This window comes from Coenobita brevimanus, chromosome 66, assembly GCF_032717465.1.
Source record: "Coenobita brevimanus isolate Jiangsu-jjx chromosome 66, ASM3271746v2, whole genome shotgun sequence".
NCBI classification, from domain to species: domain Eukaryota; kingdom Metazoa; phylum Arthropoda; class Malacostraca; order Decapoda; family Coenobitidae; genus Coenobita; species Coenobita brevimanus.
The window spans coordinates 1380943-1396799 of record NC_137019.1 but is presented as its reverse complement, the minus strand read 5'-3'; the positions used below and the strand labels follow the sequence as shown (position 1 = coordinate 1396799).

The window sequence follows — 15857 nt, the reverse complement described above, 5'->3', positions numbered from 1 at the left end:
AAATGTAAAAGAAAGATGGAGGAAAAAGGGTTGAGTTAAATGGGGATGAAGGGATGTAAATAAGACAGGGATGTAGGGGAGTAACAGACTACAATGAGGAGGGAGGGAAACGAGAGATGAAAGTACTGTAAATGACTGAGAGACAAAACATGAGGTGGGTATACGGGGGAAAGAGGGGAAAGAATATGTTAGTCGGGGAGCAGAATGATGGAGGGAGTAGATGTGAATTATTTTGGATGCTGTTCAGACTGAGAAACTATTATGTGGCTGAGTCTATCTCCTCCCTGCCAATGATCAGCTAAGACCATGCTGGGGAGGGGGGGGGAGGGTTGCAGGAAAAAAAAAAAAAAAAGAGAGAGAGAGAGGGAGGGGGAGGAAAAATAATAAAAAATGAGGAAATGAAAGACAAATCGAATGTGCACTCTTATTACAAAAAAGAACAGCAAAGCAGCAGGCTCTTGTTCCACCCTCCAGCCATCAACTGTACAGAGTAACAGATGCAAACAAAACCTTTCAGACTAAAAGGCCTGAATGAAATATTACAGGAACAGCAGACAGCAGTACTTACTAATCATTAAGTAAAAGTAAAACAATTAGTTTTTCTTCTCTTTTCAGGAGAGAGAATGATTAGAGACACTGCACGAGAGTCAGGAAACAGTTCTGGGGAGGTGGGGGTTGGGGTGAGGGTGTGCAGAGGTGGAAGGGAAGGGACAATTTTTGTTACCTCAAGTTTTCCTTCCCATCGCTGCTCTGAACAAAATGAGAGAGAGAGAGAGAGAGAGAGAGAGAGAGAGAGAGAGAGAGAGACAGACAGACAGACAGACAGACAGACAGAAAGAATATATGAATGAACACGAAATTCTGCAAATATTTTGAAAACATGCAGATGAGGTTTGTTTACGTGAAGCAACACCATGATGTTCAAGTTACATTTTGCAATAATTTCTATACAGTAGGTGACATTTATAAGGACACGCTGTTTTGCCAACTTCACTGGGACATCATTAAGCCCTTTAGGTTGAGGATGTCTTTAGTTCATTTTGTTTATTTATCTACTTATTTATTTATTGTTGCCACCCGAGGCTTATATTTAGCTCTGGGAATACCACTCAGCTTAGAAAAGATTAATGAAGATCGTTTTCAACCCCTTCAATGCGAGATGCTACCTGGACATTAAATGAAATCGTAAGGAGACGGCATGAATAAATTGTAAAAAGAAGCAACCATAATGCAGAGGGTTAAAGGTTAAGCTAAGCTAGGTACCAAAACAATACACGCCACTTTCTTCCCTGTCATCCAAAAGTATACAGCACTATGAGTCACCTAGCGTGCGGCTCGCTCGGATTAGGAACAAAGGATTTTCCATTTAAGCCAATTTTCATACACGCAGATTGCACTGTGAAGATGGAGTATTACCACACATATATATATATATATATATATATATATATATATATATATATATATATATATACGGTACTTTAAAAGTCGTTCTTGGACTACAGGGATTAGTGCAGTTTCTAACACCTTCAGTGGAATATGTCTCGCAATGAACAAGATCGTCTAGCTACAACAAAAGAAAAAATGACATTCTCGTGCTAAACAGGTCTCCGAGGTGTCTCTTCTAAACAAAACAAGATCGACTACCGCTAACTAGAATAATATAAAATGATGTTCTCGCGCTTAATGGGTCAAGAACATTGCCAATAAGTACCCCTCCCTCTCAGCTGACGAAGCCTCGAATTGGCGTGGTAAGGGGCCAGATGCGGTACGTGGCCCTCGAGGTGAAGGGGCAGGGAAGGCCGGAACAAAGGCAGCATTAGTCCAGATTACGGCAATAAGCGTGGATTACCCTCGCCCTTGACTCCTTCACCACCGCACTCCATCCATTGTTGTTTCCTTCCCCTCACTCGCCTTCCTTCAGCCCTCTCACTCCCACTCACAGTCCCCCCCTCCTCCCCCCTTCTCTCTCTCTCTTGTAATTCCACCAATTTCCATTCTAGTCTAAACTCTTTCATTTCCACTCTGTTTCCTTTTCATTCCTTCCTCCCTTCTCTCATTTTTATACTCGTTTCACCTTTCTTCCTCTTTTTTCCCCTTTTATCTATTTCTCAGTGTTCTTACTTTTCCTACAAGTCTCTCTCTCTCTCTCTCCCCTTCACACAAGGAACAGAAAGGCCCGGAACGTCAAAAAAGCAAACACGACCCAAAAAAGGCAAGTCAATATTTTCCGTACAGATATTCAATGGAAATCCTCAATATCCTCGACTAGGGAAAATCATTCTTATTATTTGTTCTTTCTTCACTTACTGTTGGATTAAGTATGCAATGGTTTATGTATTTTTTGGTGTATTTCCATTCAGGGAAGGACTAAGGATGGATGGATGAGAGAGAGAGAGAGAGAGAGAGAGAGAGAGAGCGCTCGGAAGCCGCCAGAAGGACTTGTGCCGCCTCTGAAGGGCTGTTGACTTGAAGAGCTGCCTCGCCTTCCTCCATCCTTCCCTCCACATCCTCTCCTCATCCCTCCCTCCATCTCTTACTTTCTCTCCTTATCCATCCCTCCACCCTACATTTTCTCTTCTCATTCATCCCTTTGCCTCCTCTCCTTATCCTTCCCTCCACATTCTCTATTCATTCCTATCCCCATGTCTAAATCTTTATCCACATCTATCCCTTCATCTGTTTCTCTTCGCCTCTCTCCCCATCCCACCCTTCGTCTCTTACTTTATCTCATCATTCCTCCCTCCATCTATTTCTCTCACTATCCCTCCCTCCATCCCTTTCTCTCCTCATCCCTCCTTACGCCTCATACTTTCTCTCCTCATCCATCCCTCCATCTCTCTCTCCTCATCCCTCCTTCTATCTCTACCTTCTCTCCTCATCCCTCCTTCCATCTCTAACTTTCTCTCCTCATCCCTCCATCCTTTTCTTAACTGTCTCTCCTCATTCATTCCTTCATCAGTTTCTCTTTCCTCTCTTCCTTCTCTTCTTATTCTTTACTCATTTATTTCTTTATCCCATCTCTACTCACCCTTCCCTCAGTCTCTGTCCGTCTCCATCTCTCTCTTTGTCTTCTTCCTTCTCTCATCATCCTTCCCATCATTTTTTCTATCCTTTTCTAATAGACGTTGGTTAGATCTTTAATTTAATTAGTTCCACCCTAAACAGATAACCTCGTTCTGGTCCACTGTGTTCTGTCTCTCTCTCTCTCTCTCAACCCCCACCATCCCACCACGATCCTTCCTCTCTCCCTCATCCTATTCTTAGCGCCACCACTCTGTCCCTATCCTAAACCCCACCATCCTCTCAAACCAGTCGTCCCCTCCCCTACCTCTATACCTTTTCTCACTCTGCTCAGCCCCCCTTCTTCATTTCTCATTTAATCCCATCACCCTATATTCATCCACCCTCGAGTCATTCCTCCCCTTATTATGTTCCTCAATCCCATCAACAACCCTAACCCTTCATTCCTACTCTCATCTAACCCCCTCTATTCTTATTCCACCTCCACCTTAACCCCCTTCCCACCACAAACACCCACAATCACCACTACAAAACCCACCCCAACCCGGTTTCACACTTCTCATTACACATTCCCCACAACAAGCTTACCCCCTCCCATTCAAATCCCACCCTTATCCTCATCCATTTCCCCTCCCACCACAATGCCCACCCCTACCTCCTATCCACCCCCGTCCCTATTCACTCCCCTTCCAGTTGCCATTCCCCATCTAGTCACCCCATCCCTATCCACTCCCCATCCAGTCACCCCCATCCTTATCCACTCTCCAACCAGTCACCCACACCCTTATCCACTCCCCATCCATTCACCCCCACACTTATCGACTCCTCATCCAGTCACCCCCTACCTTTACCATCTCCCCATCCAGTCACCCATACCCTTATCCATTCCCCATCCAGCCATCCCCTACCTTTATCCACTCCCCATCCAGCCACCCCCACCCTTTTCCACTCTCCATCCAGTTACCCCCACCGTTATCCACTCTCCATGCAGTCAGCCCCCATCTTTATCCACTCCCCATCCAGTCCCCGACACATCAATTCCCTACCCAGTACCCCACACTTATCCACTCCCCATCTAGTCACCCATATCACTATCCACTCTCCCCCCTAGTTTTTCTCACACCTATCCACTTCCTCCCTTTCATCGCATCCACTTCCCCTCCTGTCCCTACAAACGCTCTCCCCAATCCCCTCATTACTCTTCTCTCCCCTCCGACCCTATTCCCCTCCCCTCTCCCCATACATATACACTCCTTCCTCTCTATCCAATCCCGTCACCCTTGCTCCTATCCACTCCCTTGCCAGTCACCTCTATCATTATCCATTCTTCTTCCTCCTCACTTCTGTACCTATTCAGTCCCCCTTTCCCATCAATAATCCACCCACACTCCCAGCTGTCCCCAAGCCTACCCCTATATTTTCTCTCCACCTACCCTCGGATATTCTCCTTCCCATTCCTATCCGCTTCCCCCTCTCATCGCTGTTCATCTTCCCTCCCATCTCAATCTCCATTCCGCACCACGGTCATCTCCTCCCCTCCACTCCCCCCCCAAGTTAAAATCCTGTCACGGCGGGCCACCATTTGCTCTCACTTAGCCACATTAACTCTTGTCACCAGGTACAAAGCAGGAGGAGGTGGGGGAAGGGGGGCTTTACTTCCATCCTCTCTCCCCTCTACCTTTTCACGCCCCGTCTCTTTTCTTTCTTCCTTTTTCGTCTCTTCTACCTATTTCCTGTTCTTCATTCATTCTATTTCACCTTCGCACAGAAATTCTGCTTTCTTCCTTCCTCTTTCGTTTCTAATACCCATTTCCTGCTCTTCCTCTCCAGTCTCTTTCTATTCATTCCCTGCTCCTCATTGCCTCTATTTCACCCTCCCACATCCCTGCCCATTCCTTCTTTTTTTTCTCGTATCCTCTACCTATTTCATGTTCTTCATTCCCTCTATTTCATCTCCCTATACCCATTCCGTTTTTTCCTCTCTCGTCTCTTCTAACTTATTTCCCGTTCTTTGTCCATTTTGTTTCATTCTTCTACAGCCTTTCCATTTCCTTTCTTCTATCCTTAAACCAATTTCCTATTCTTCTTCTCCTCTATTTCACCTTACCAGACCCCTCTCTCTTTTCTTTCCTCCTTTCTCCTCTCTTCCAAATCTCCCGCTCCTCATCTCTTCTCCCTTCTAATTCACCTTTCCTTATCCCTTTACTTTTCCTTTTTCCTATTATACGCTGAATCTCCTTTATTCCCTGCTGTTACCGTTTTCTCCCTCTATCTTACTTCCTTTTCTCCAGCTCTTTTCTTACGTATGTTTTCGTTTCATCCGAGTCAGCAATTTTTATTCTCCCCGTAATTCCACCAATTCCCATTCTACAGTCTAACCACTTTCATATCCCCTCTGTTTCCTTTTCATTCCTTCCTCCTTTCTCTCATCTCTATACTCGTTCCACCTTTCTTCCTCTTTTTTTCCCCTTTAATCTATTTCTCGATGTCCTTACTTATTCTTCCTACCAAGCTCTCTCTCTCTCTCTCTCTCTCTCTCTCTCTCTCTCTCTCTCTCTCTCTCTCTCAAATCATCTGTTCCTGCTTAATGAGTGGGGCCTGAGGTTGCAGAAACACCCGAGTTCCCCCTTTGCAGGCCATTACCGCGCTGACATGATTACCAACGGGTGAGCAGGCAGGAGTCAACTAAACAGCCCCTCGCCGCCCTCATTCTCATCTTCTCTTTCACTTGTAAGCACTGATTTTATTATTTTATTTTTCTCCTTCCAACAATTTCTCGCTCATCTCCACCAGTTTTAGACACTGATTTTCGTTTTTCATGTTTCCAACAATTTTTCTTTTTTTTTTTTTTTACTCTAAGAAAACTGCCCAATATCACAGATGGACATAAAAACAATCACCTCACAAACATTACCAGACTGTCTGCAACATTTCAGGTGCAAACACTCCAACATCAGCAACGACGAAACATCTACATACCCATATTATGCACAGGGCATCTCAACACCTTGATCAGTGTATGCAAGTGAGGTAGAGGGGGAGGGGAGGAGGAGGCCAAGGATGAGATCGAGGGGATGGAGTGGAGACATATATGAGATAGGGGAAGTGTGGGCTGGAAGGAGGATAGCCAAATTGCAAAAGACAGGGTGATGTTGAGGTGATTTTGTTTGTGACCACCACTTACAGAATTAAGGCATCTAGCAATAGATAGAGAGATAAGTAGATAAATAGAGACAGACTGACAGACACAAGTGAATACATAACCTCCACTGAACCTCACTGGTGGAGGTAACAAGGGACAACACAGCTAGACCAGAAGTGCTAAGAGAGAACACCTGAACGCTGATATGACCCATATCCTTGACCTCTGATTGCTCTGCTTCAAAACTGAATAACTTCTTCCCATATCAACATACAATGTATGTGCCAAGTTTGATCCACATCGGATCAGACAATTCATAAAATAATACAACACCCTAAACTCTGACCTTCACCTGTAACCCTGACCTCTGATAGACTTAAACCAAAACTGAATTACTTCTTCCCAAATGCTCACAAGATCTATGTGCCAATTCTTACCTAAATCACATCCAGAATTCAAGATATGAGTGCAGATACATACACAGACAGTGGCCAACATGGCTCAGAGAGTAAGAACACATGCTATCAACATGGGGTCAAGCAACCAATCCCACCCATGGACCATTACTTGACATCAGGAAGGGCATCCACTTGCAAAGTGCTACATGCTCCAACAAAAGTCCTCTATTTGAGGACATCGCCTTAGCCCCTTAAAGAGGGGAGTACTACTGCGATCATTAATTTTTTACCCCCATGACTGGTGATGGGTCGAAGCCAGGATAGGAGCCATGTCAGAAAAGCAGACACAGACACTGGCCACTTCATTATAAAAGGCTCACTCACCAGAACCACAACTCAGTCTCACGGACAAAACATATGAGCACAGTTATGAAACAATTTGTGAATCACTATCAGCCTTGAAAAGTAGGGAATGTAAAGGTGGATGGAGTAGTTGGTGCGAGGAATGTGCCTGCAGAAGTGAATGAGCATGGAAGTGCTCTAGTGGACACCTGTGCAGGGAGAGGGTTGGTGATAGCCAATACTCTCTTTAGGCACAAAACAATCCACATTGCAAGTGATGAGAAGGGTGGGTGGTGAACTGAATGAAAGGAAGGCATTGATTGATTATGTGTGTGTGGATGAGAGAATGAAAAGGTATGTAGTGGATGCTGGAGCATACAGAGGTTAGGAGAGTGGACCTTCTGATCACCACCTGGTAGTGGTGAAAGTCGAGTCGTCGTTTTTGTTTTTGAAGGCTCTAACATGCTTGCATGCGTCAGCATTGGTCACCTAATGCTGGCTCTCCATGCTGCTCGATCTCTGGCAGCTTCCCTATTTAGTCCCTTAACCCTGAGGTTGCACTCAATGACCTCGTCACAGGTCTTTTTCGGTCTACCTCTCGCTATCCTACCCCACCATTAACACTTCTCACTTTCTGCACCCAATTATCATCCTCCATCCTCTCCACATGCCCAAACCATCTCAATCTACCTCTCCTCATCACAACACTAATACACTCCAGTCCCATCCTACCTCTTAACTCTTCCATCATAAACCAAGCCCCCCTTCCCCCAGGCCTTGCACTCAACAACACATTGCACATCTACCTAATCGTTGCCATTTCTGTATGTCTGAGCCTGCGAATACCCTCTTCCTTTACTGCCCAGGTTTCATTACCATACAGCACTACACTCCTAACACATGCTGCACACAAAGATCTCTTAGCACAGAGAGAGAGCCCTCTCTATGTCAGGAAAAGCAACAGCTCCCTGAACTTCCTACCACTCCTCACTCTGGCGACAGAGCTAGATCGTGCCCGACCTCCAGCACAGAATGTGTCTCCCAAATAACAAAACTCTTCCACACACTCAAGAGACTCACCAACATGTTCAATCCTTTCATGCCTGGCAATATCCACATGCTCTCCTCAACACGCCGCACACATGAAATCAGCATTATCTCGCAGTCTACCTCTATTACCACTACATATCTTATGCACCCCCTTACCACAAACGCTGCATGAGATGGAATTACTTCCCACACCCTGATGACAAGTCGCACATGGCCACTCTCCCTCATCTTTGAGAGTACCACCCCCAGCATTCGATACCATCACTTTTGCTTTATCTACATTTACCTTTAAGCCCTTGTGCCCCATACCATCTCTCCACTTCTTAAACCTTTCCTCCATCTCCCATTCATTTTCTGCAATCAACATCAAATCATCATTATACATCTCCTACAGAAGTCCATTTCTGAAGTCACGTGAGAGGGCTTTGAGTACCATGATAAACAACAAGGGGCTCAAGACTGACCCCTGACGCACACCAACATTCACGAATAACTCATCACTCAAATCTCCATTCATCCTCACCTGGGTGAGAGCACCCACGTACATGGCCAAAATGACCCTAACCAGCCACTCCTAAACCCAAACTTACTCATGGCCCACTTCACCACCTCTCTAGGGACACTGTCAAAGGCCATCTCCAAATCAACAAACACAAAGTCCAGTTTCCTTTTCTTTCCTATACTGTACATTTTTCCAGAAGCTGTCGAACAATGAATAAGGCATCAATGGTCCCTTTGCCTGGCATAAACCCAAACTGCATCTCATCAGTATTCAATCTTTCTCTAATCATGTCTTCTACAACTCTCCCATTACCTTCATTATCTAGTCTAAAAGCTTTATCCATCCATCCATTATCCAATCCTATGTTACCCCATGAGAAGCGTACGAACCCGGGGCTAGGCAAGTTGGTCCTGACATTTAAAATGAGAGTGACCAGCCTTGCTCATCCCTGAGTGGCATTACGTGAGCAATAAACCCCAATCACCCCTTGGATATGAACCTACACAGACTCAATCCAATTGGAGCACCTTAATTACCTACTAAACCACCAGGCACCATAATTTGGTTATATGGTTACCACCCAGCATAGTAAATGGTTTCCTGGTGTACAGGAAACCATTTGGTTTGTCACTCAGTGTAGAGTAACCCATAGGCAGAAGGAAGAGGAAAGAGTGAAGGAAAGAAAGACAGAAGAGGAAGGAAGGAAGAGAGAATAGGGCTGACACCCACAGCAGCACTACATCAAAAACTAAGACAGTTGAAAAATCGTACCTACAGACACTCCCTTTGAGCCATAATTCAGTGCAGTGTTCTAAGCCTTTTGGTGTGTGTGTGTGTGTGTGTGTGTGTGTGTGTGTGTGTGTGTGTGTGTGTGTGTGTGTGTGTGTGTGTGTGTGTGTGTGTGTTTTTAAATACATATACAGTATCATCAAACTACAATGTGAACAATAAATACTTTAAAATCCATACCTGCAGACACTCTTTCGATCTCCAAAGGGGAAGTACTGCAAGGAGTGTCCAAAGGTTGTTGACTGCACACCCAGTTGCAAGACACCTGCAGTACACATGAACCTAGCTCAGATTTATTTAAATTTTCCATAATAATTTCATACAAGATACTTGCAGAAAATTTTAGCAGAACTTACAATGTCTGTTTTATTCTGTACAATGGAACACAAGCTAAGAGCAGCTTAAAGTAAGAGAATTCCATTTTTAAATCTAATATGATCATTATTATCATCATCATCATCAATATTGCCACTATCATTATCATCATCATTACTCCCACCACCATCAGGTTGCTCTAGCTGTTGCTTCTGTGGCTGCAGGCTCATCAAACTGGTATTTTTTTGTGTGTTGATGCACCATATATTGCTGCTAGAGTATTATATTTTTATTCCTACATCCAGTTATCTGATAGACTGTACATAACTATACATGTGTGAATGGGCAGACAAGAGGAGGAGTAATGAATGTGAAATCAGATTTGAGGGGTAAAGTACTAATACGATCAAACAATATTTTCGGAAATGAAAAAAGGGTAATAACAATGAGGAATACTTGGCTGCTAAGCATACAGCCTGACAAGAGGTATACAGGGCAAAGTCTAAATCATAGAGACTTACTGAATAGCCTAAAGAGCGCTGAAAAGAAGAATCTGGTATTCAGGGTGATTAAACAGAAGCTGAGAGAACACAGGGATAACACATGTGAGCAGTATGTGAAGGATGATGAAAGAAGGGTGGAGTGGATAGTGATGATGTTATGGATGTTTGGAGAAAGCATTACAACTAGTTGCAGAATAAGGGTTTGGCTGGAGCAGGGAAGATTTGGAGACAGAAGATCCGATGTTTGGTCCTTGGCCTTTGGTTCATATTGGTACCATCGGCAAGGCAATCGACAGAATGCAGTTGGGGAAGGCTGCTGGTATGTCTGGGTTGACTGCTGAGGTGTTAAAAGCCTCCAGAAATACATGAAAGCATTTAGTTACTAATTTAATAAATTCTATTATATGTGAATGTGTTGTTCCAGATAACTGGTTGAAGAGCATAACTGTAAATTTAATGTGTATCAGGGGAAGGGTTATGCTCTGGAATAAGTAAATTATAGAGGCATAAAGCTTTTGGATCAAATAATGAAGGCAATGGAACGAGTCCTGGAAAGAGTAAATACTGATGGGGTGCAGGTTGGGTTTATGCAAGGCAAAGGAGCTACTGATACAATATTCACAGGGACAAGCTTTACTTCCCTCTCCAGAACCCTTATCTTGATCTGTATCATAACCCCATCCATAAAAGTACTGAACAACCACAGGGTCATCACACACACTCTTGTCTCTTACCAACTATCTATCTACCCTTCCTCATGCCTTACTACCATCATGAAAACTCTTTACAGAATTTCCACCTACACATTGCATTTACAAAATCTTCCACAATCCCTCCCCATTAAACATGTGATATGCATGCTCCAGATCCTTATGTTCTATAAATATCTTACAGTCCTTCTCACATGCTTCCTCTTTGATCTCTCTTACTGCAAAGGAATTTTAGGAACTGTTGTCTCTCCTGAGCATGAAAGAGCTCTCCTTTCATGCATGAGAAGTGTTATGCTATAGGGCAGTCAGACTTGGGCTGTAGGAGAAGTTACATGCAAATTGGAATGCAAACAATAGTGAATAATAAAATGGATGAGTAGGGTCTCACTGAGTGGCACAAATCACAACAAGAATGTTGTGAGACAGATTTGGCATAAGAAATATGTGAGAAGTAATGCAAACTAGAAGGTCAAGATGCTGAGACATGCTGAGAAGAGGAAAGGGTGACCGATTGAGAGAGGCTACGGGTGTACAGGAAATGGGCAAACTGAAGACAGCATGAGATGAGACCCTGCATGGAGAGCTGCCACAGGGTAAAAGAACCTATTGTACATATGCTAGGACGGTCACTGGTCTCTAAATTTAAAAGTAAACTTCCCATCAATTTAGATGCAACTCTTTTCATTATTAACCAGACATTCTGATATGGTATATGCCTTTCCTTTATAAACATTTTTCCATACACCTTGCTTCAAACACAGCCTTATGTCAGTGGACATAATTAAAGAAAGGGGTTTCCACCCAACCAGTCCTACTATTTTTAATGATCTTTAACAACACCCAGGAAATGTGGAAATTATAGTAACTTTTGCACTGGAGTGTATATAATTTAAGAAAAAAATACAAATATTCTATTCTCACTGTACTGATGCCCAATAAATAAAAACAACTGAACCAGAGGAAAATATTTAAAATAAATGCACCATTAACAGACAAGTAAGAAGAAAACCAACCTTAATGAGATCCTTGTACAGGGCAGGATTACTCAAGAAGTGAACTGAGTCTGTCATTGCCACTGCAAATACTCTCTTCTTAAATTCTTCTCTTTTATTTCGAAACTGAAAAAAAAAAAAAAAATACACATCAAATTTTTCACTTCACTTCTGCTGCACTAGTCATGGTACAAAGCACTTAATGTGTTGCTTCTTCAAGGGTGTCTCGACAAAAGGAGTAAAGAACCAAAAATACCTACCAATGCCGTAGTAACAACACCCCCATAACTGTGGGCAACTATGGCAATATGCTTGGCCTTGGCTGGGCTGATGTACTTATCCCATACATAGAAGGCATGGGACTCAGGGTTTTCACTTCCCTAGGAGAGAAAAATACACATTAATGGAACTAGTAAGGAAGTGCATAAGCAATCATCCTACAAAAGAATGCAAGATGGCTTATAGCTAAATGGATAATTATGTAAGTGAATGAATCTCAAAGCATGAAAATAAAGTACTGTTACATCCACAGTCACGCAATGCCACAGGCTCCAACAGCAGTTCAGTATGGGAAGGACACTGCCCAGTAAGTTGTTCTTCCTATGGTCAGCCTTTCTGTGTGCAACAACAAGACCAGCTCAGGCATGGTAAATAAACACTGGCTTCTCAAGTTCGCAGTTTTTATCTATCTATTGCTAGACGCCTAAATCCCTTATAAGGGGTGGCCACAAACAAATCACCTCCAAGTCACCCTGTCCCCCGTCATTTCACTGCCCTGCTCCCAATTCACACCCTCCTCTCTCATATACCTCTCCACTCCATCCCTCCATCTCATCCTTGGCCTTCCCCTCCCTCTCTCCCCCTCCACCTCAGTCACATACACTCTCCTCATCAGTTTCTCACTCTACAACCTCTAAACATGGCCAAACCACCTCAGTGTTTCTCCTAATGCTTCCTATCATGTCCACATCCGCACCACAATGCTCCATCACATCCTCATTTGTCAGTCTGTCTCTCCATGTGACTCCACACGCTCCTCTCAAATAACTCATTTCCACTGCTTTCACTCTTGGCTTGTGTCCCTCCAACAACGTCCAAGCTTCACTTCCATAAATCAGTGTCAGTATCACAATACTGTCATGCAATAACGTTTTCACTTTCATGCTCACTTCCCTATTTCATATCACTCCCTTCAAGGAACCAGCAACCTTTCTTCCTTGTTGTACCCTTTCAAGCATTTCACCCTCTACTCTTCCATCCTTTCTCATCACATTACCCAAGTACTTAAATGTACTCACATTTTCCATCTCCTCATCGTCCAACCTCACTGTACATTCACTGACTTCACTTCTCTCGAAGACCATAACATAACTCTTCCCTATGTTCACCTTTAAATTCCGTTTCTTACACACTCTCCCAATCTCATCCACCAAGCCTTACAACTCCCCTTCATCTTCACTTAAAAACACAGTATCATCTGCAAATAACAGTACAGGAAGTTTCCAAACACTGCCCTCTCTCACTAAGGCCACTCCAACATCCACTGTCCTACCTTGTATATCTTTTATAACCCCATCCATATACAGATTGAACAACCATGGAGACATGACACATCCCTGTTTCAACCCCACCTTCAAACAGAAAAACTCACTCAGTTCACTATCCATACGCACTGCAGCCTTAGCACCCTCATACATACTCTTCACAGCATTCAACAACTTCCCATCTACTCCATATAGTCTTAATACTTTCCACAATCCTTGTCTATCCACCCTATCATATGCTTTCTCCAAATCCATGAAGGCCGCATACAACTTCTTTCCCTTCTCTAAAAACTTTTCCACTAAAGATCTAAGAATGAATATCTGAGCAACACAACCTCTTCCCTTCCTGAAGCCTCCCTGTTCTTCCCCAACTAATTCCTCTGTTATTTCCCTAACTCTGTCAATAAGTATCCTACCATGTACTTTTCCTATTACAGTAAGAAGACAAATGCCCCTATGATTGCCACACACTTCTTTTTCCCCTTTCCCTTTGTACAAGGGAATAATTATACCTGACTTCCAATCATCCGGGACTTTACCTTCCTCCCAGGCCAATCTGCACATCTTCCACATCCATTCTACTACTGTCTCTCCCCCATGTTTCAGCATTTCACCACACACTCCATCAATTCCTGGGGCTTTCCCCATTTTGACTTTCTTCAACGCTTCCACAACTCCCATCCTACTGATTTCTTCCTGTCTTCTCACCTCCCTCCTTCTCCCAGCCGTTCCCCAGCCACTTATACTCGTATTACTTTCATTCTCTATGTTCAACAATTCATTAAAGTGTTCTCTCCATCTGCTCACTTCTTCTCCCTTCTCAACTAGTAATCTATCATTCTTATCTTTCACTCCCATACTAACTTTATTGCCACCCTGTCTGACTCTCTTTACCTCCTTCCAGAACATTTTCTAACATTTCCTCCACTTTACACTCAAATTCCTTCCAAATTCCTCATCCACTCTCTTCTTACTCTCTCTTACTAATCTTTTCACCTCTCTCTTCCTTTCTACATATGACTCTCTCTTCCGTCTCTTAACTTCTTCCATGCCCCTATTTCTCATCCATTCATTATATCCTTTCTTCGTTTGTGCCACAGCCTGTCTCACCCTTCATTCCACCATGCTGTTCCTTGCATCCCCGTTCATCTGCTCTTCACCCCACACACCACCTCACATGCTGCGCATATTTCCTCTGTGAATATCTTGCACACACCTTCCACGTCCCCCATCTGCTCCAAATCATGTTAACCCAGTTGTTCCTCCACTTCTCTCTTATATTCTGCATTTTTCTCAACCTCTTGTAACTTTTCCATTCTCCTTACATCTACTCCTTCCTCCTGTCCTTCCCTTCTTCTATTTCTCCATTTTACTTGGACCTTGATTCTGACCACCACCAAGAGGTGGTCCGACAGTCCACTTCCCCAACGTCTGTATGCTCTTGCATCTGTTACACATCTCCGCATCCTTTCATCCACACACACATAGTCAATCATTGCATTCTTTTCATTCAGTTCACCACCCATCCTTCTCATCACTCACCAGTTTTCATTTTCCAAATAATTACACTTAATGCTTTAAAGCTACACTTCACTGTTTTCACAAATACCGGAGCCATACAATCATCACAAACTGCTCTGACACTGAACTGACACTGAACTAAACTCAAACTGAACTGAAACTCCTCTAGTCCCTTCCCCATCCTTATATAAGCTCCCCATGTACTAGAATCATCTACTACATTCTCAGAGAAGCAAGTTACCAACTCAAAGACATCCAAACTATCCAGAGTTTCTTACACTATGTAACATTCTAAATTATTTAAATACAAACTGAGATAAAATTACATAATTTAACGAACAATCACATAAATAAAACAGTATAGAACGAAAGAGCACAAAAATTAATGTACAACTTACAAAATACCTCCACTCACAAACAGCAGGCTAACCGGCAACTCTGACTCATAACTGAACTACAAGAATTACTGAGAACCTTCCAATACTACATGACTGTATTGTGATACCAACTCTAACGTATGGAAGTGAAGCTTGGACGTTGTTGGAAGGACACAAGTGCTATGAATGATAACTAACCTTTTAGGATAGTGCTGGTGGGCTTGCTGGGAATGGAAGGTGGTATCCAAGGCTGTAGGTAGTCCTACTAGGTCCCCGGAGGATGGCTGCTGGCATCACTAGCGGGTAATGGCTGTTGCTCCTCCTCAACCTCCCTCATAAATCCTTCGAAATCACACTCAGAATCACTATCTTCGTCCACAGCCATGGAAGGTCCTGCTTCTGCCTGTCCTAGCACTCTGTAATCCTCGGCAAACGGCATGCTTCTCACACTGTTGCCAGAGCCCCGTCTCGTGACTGTGGAAAGTGATCGCTGTTGCTGACTCGGTAGAGAATAAGGAGAAGCAACTTTGTTTATAAACTGGTACACACGCCGATGAGAAGGGTTTCAAAACGATTGATATTTATTCTAAAATATTAATATGTATTCAGTGTCAGGCTAAATGTTCAATGCTGTAGTATGATACATTC

General features: G+C 43.4%; 1 protein-coding gene across 1 annotated transcript in view; it reads right to left on the bottom strand.

Annotated features, from left to right (window-relative positions):
- LOC145405247 (cotranscriptional regulator ARB2A homolog) overlaps positions 1 to 15857 on the bottom strand; it is a 43894-nt gene that overhangs the window by 12982 nt on the left and 15055 nt on the right. Inside the window, exons 6-8 of the mRNA XM_080276666.1 lie at positions 12028 to 12147; positions 11789 to 11893; positions 9428 to 9512 (exon numbers count right to left, since the gene is read on the bottom strand). Coding sequence (XP_080132792.1) covers positions 9428 to 9512; positions 11789 to 11893; positions 12028 to 12147 — 310 coding nt within the window. The remainder of the gene's footprint in view (positions 1 to 9427; positions 9513 to 11788; positions 11894 to 12027; positions 12148 to 15857) is intronic.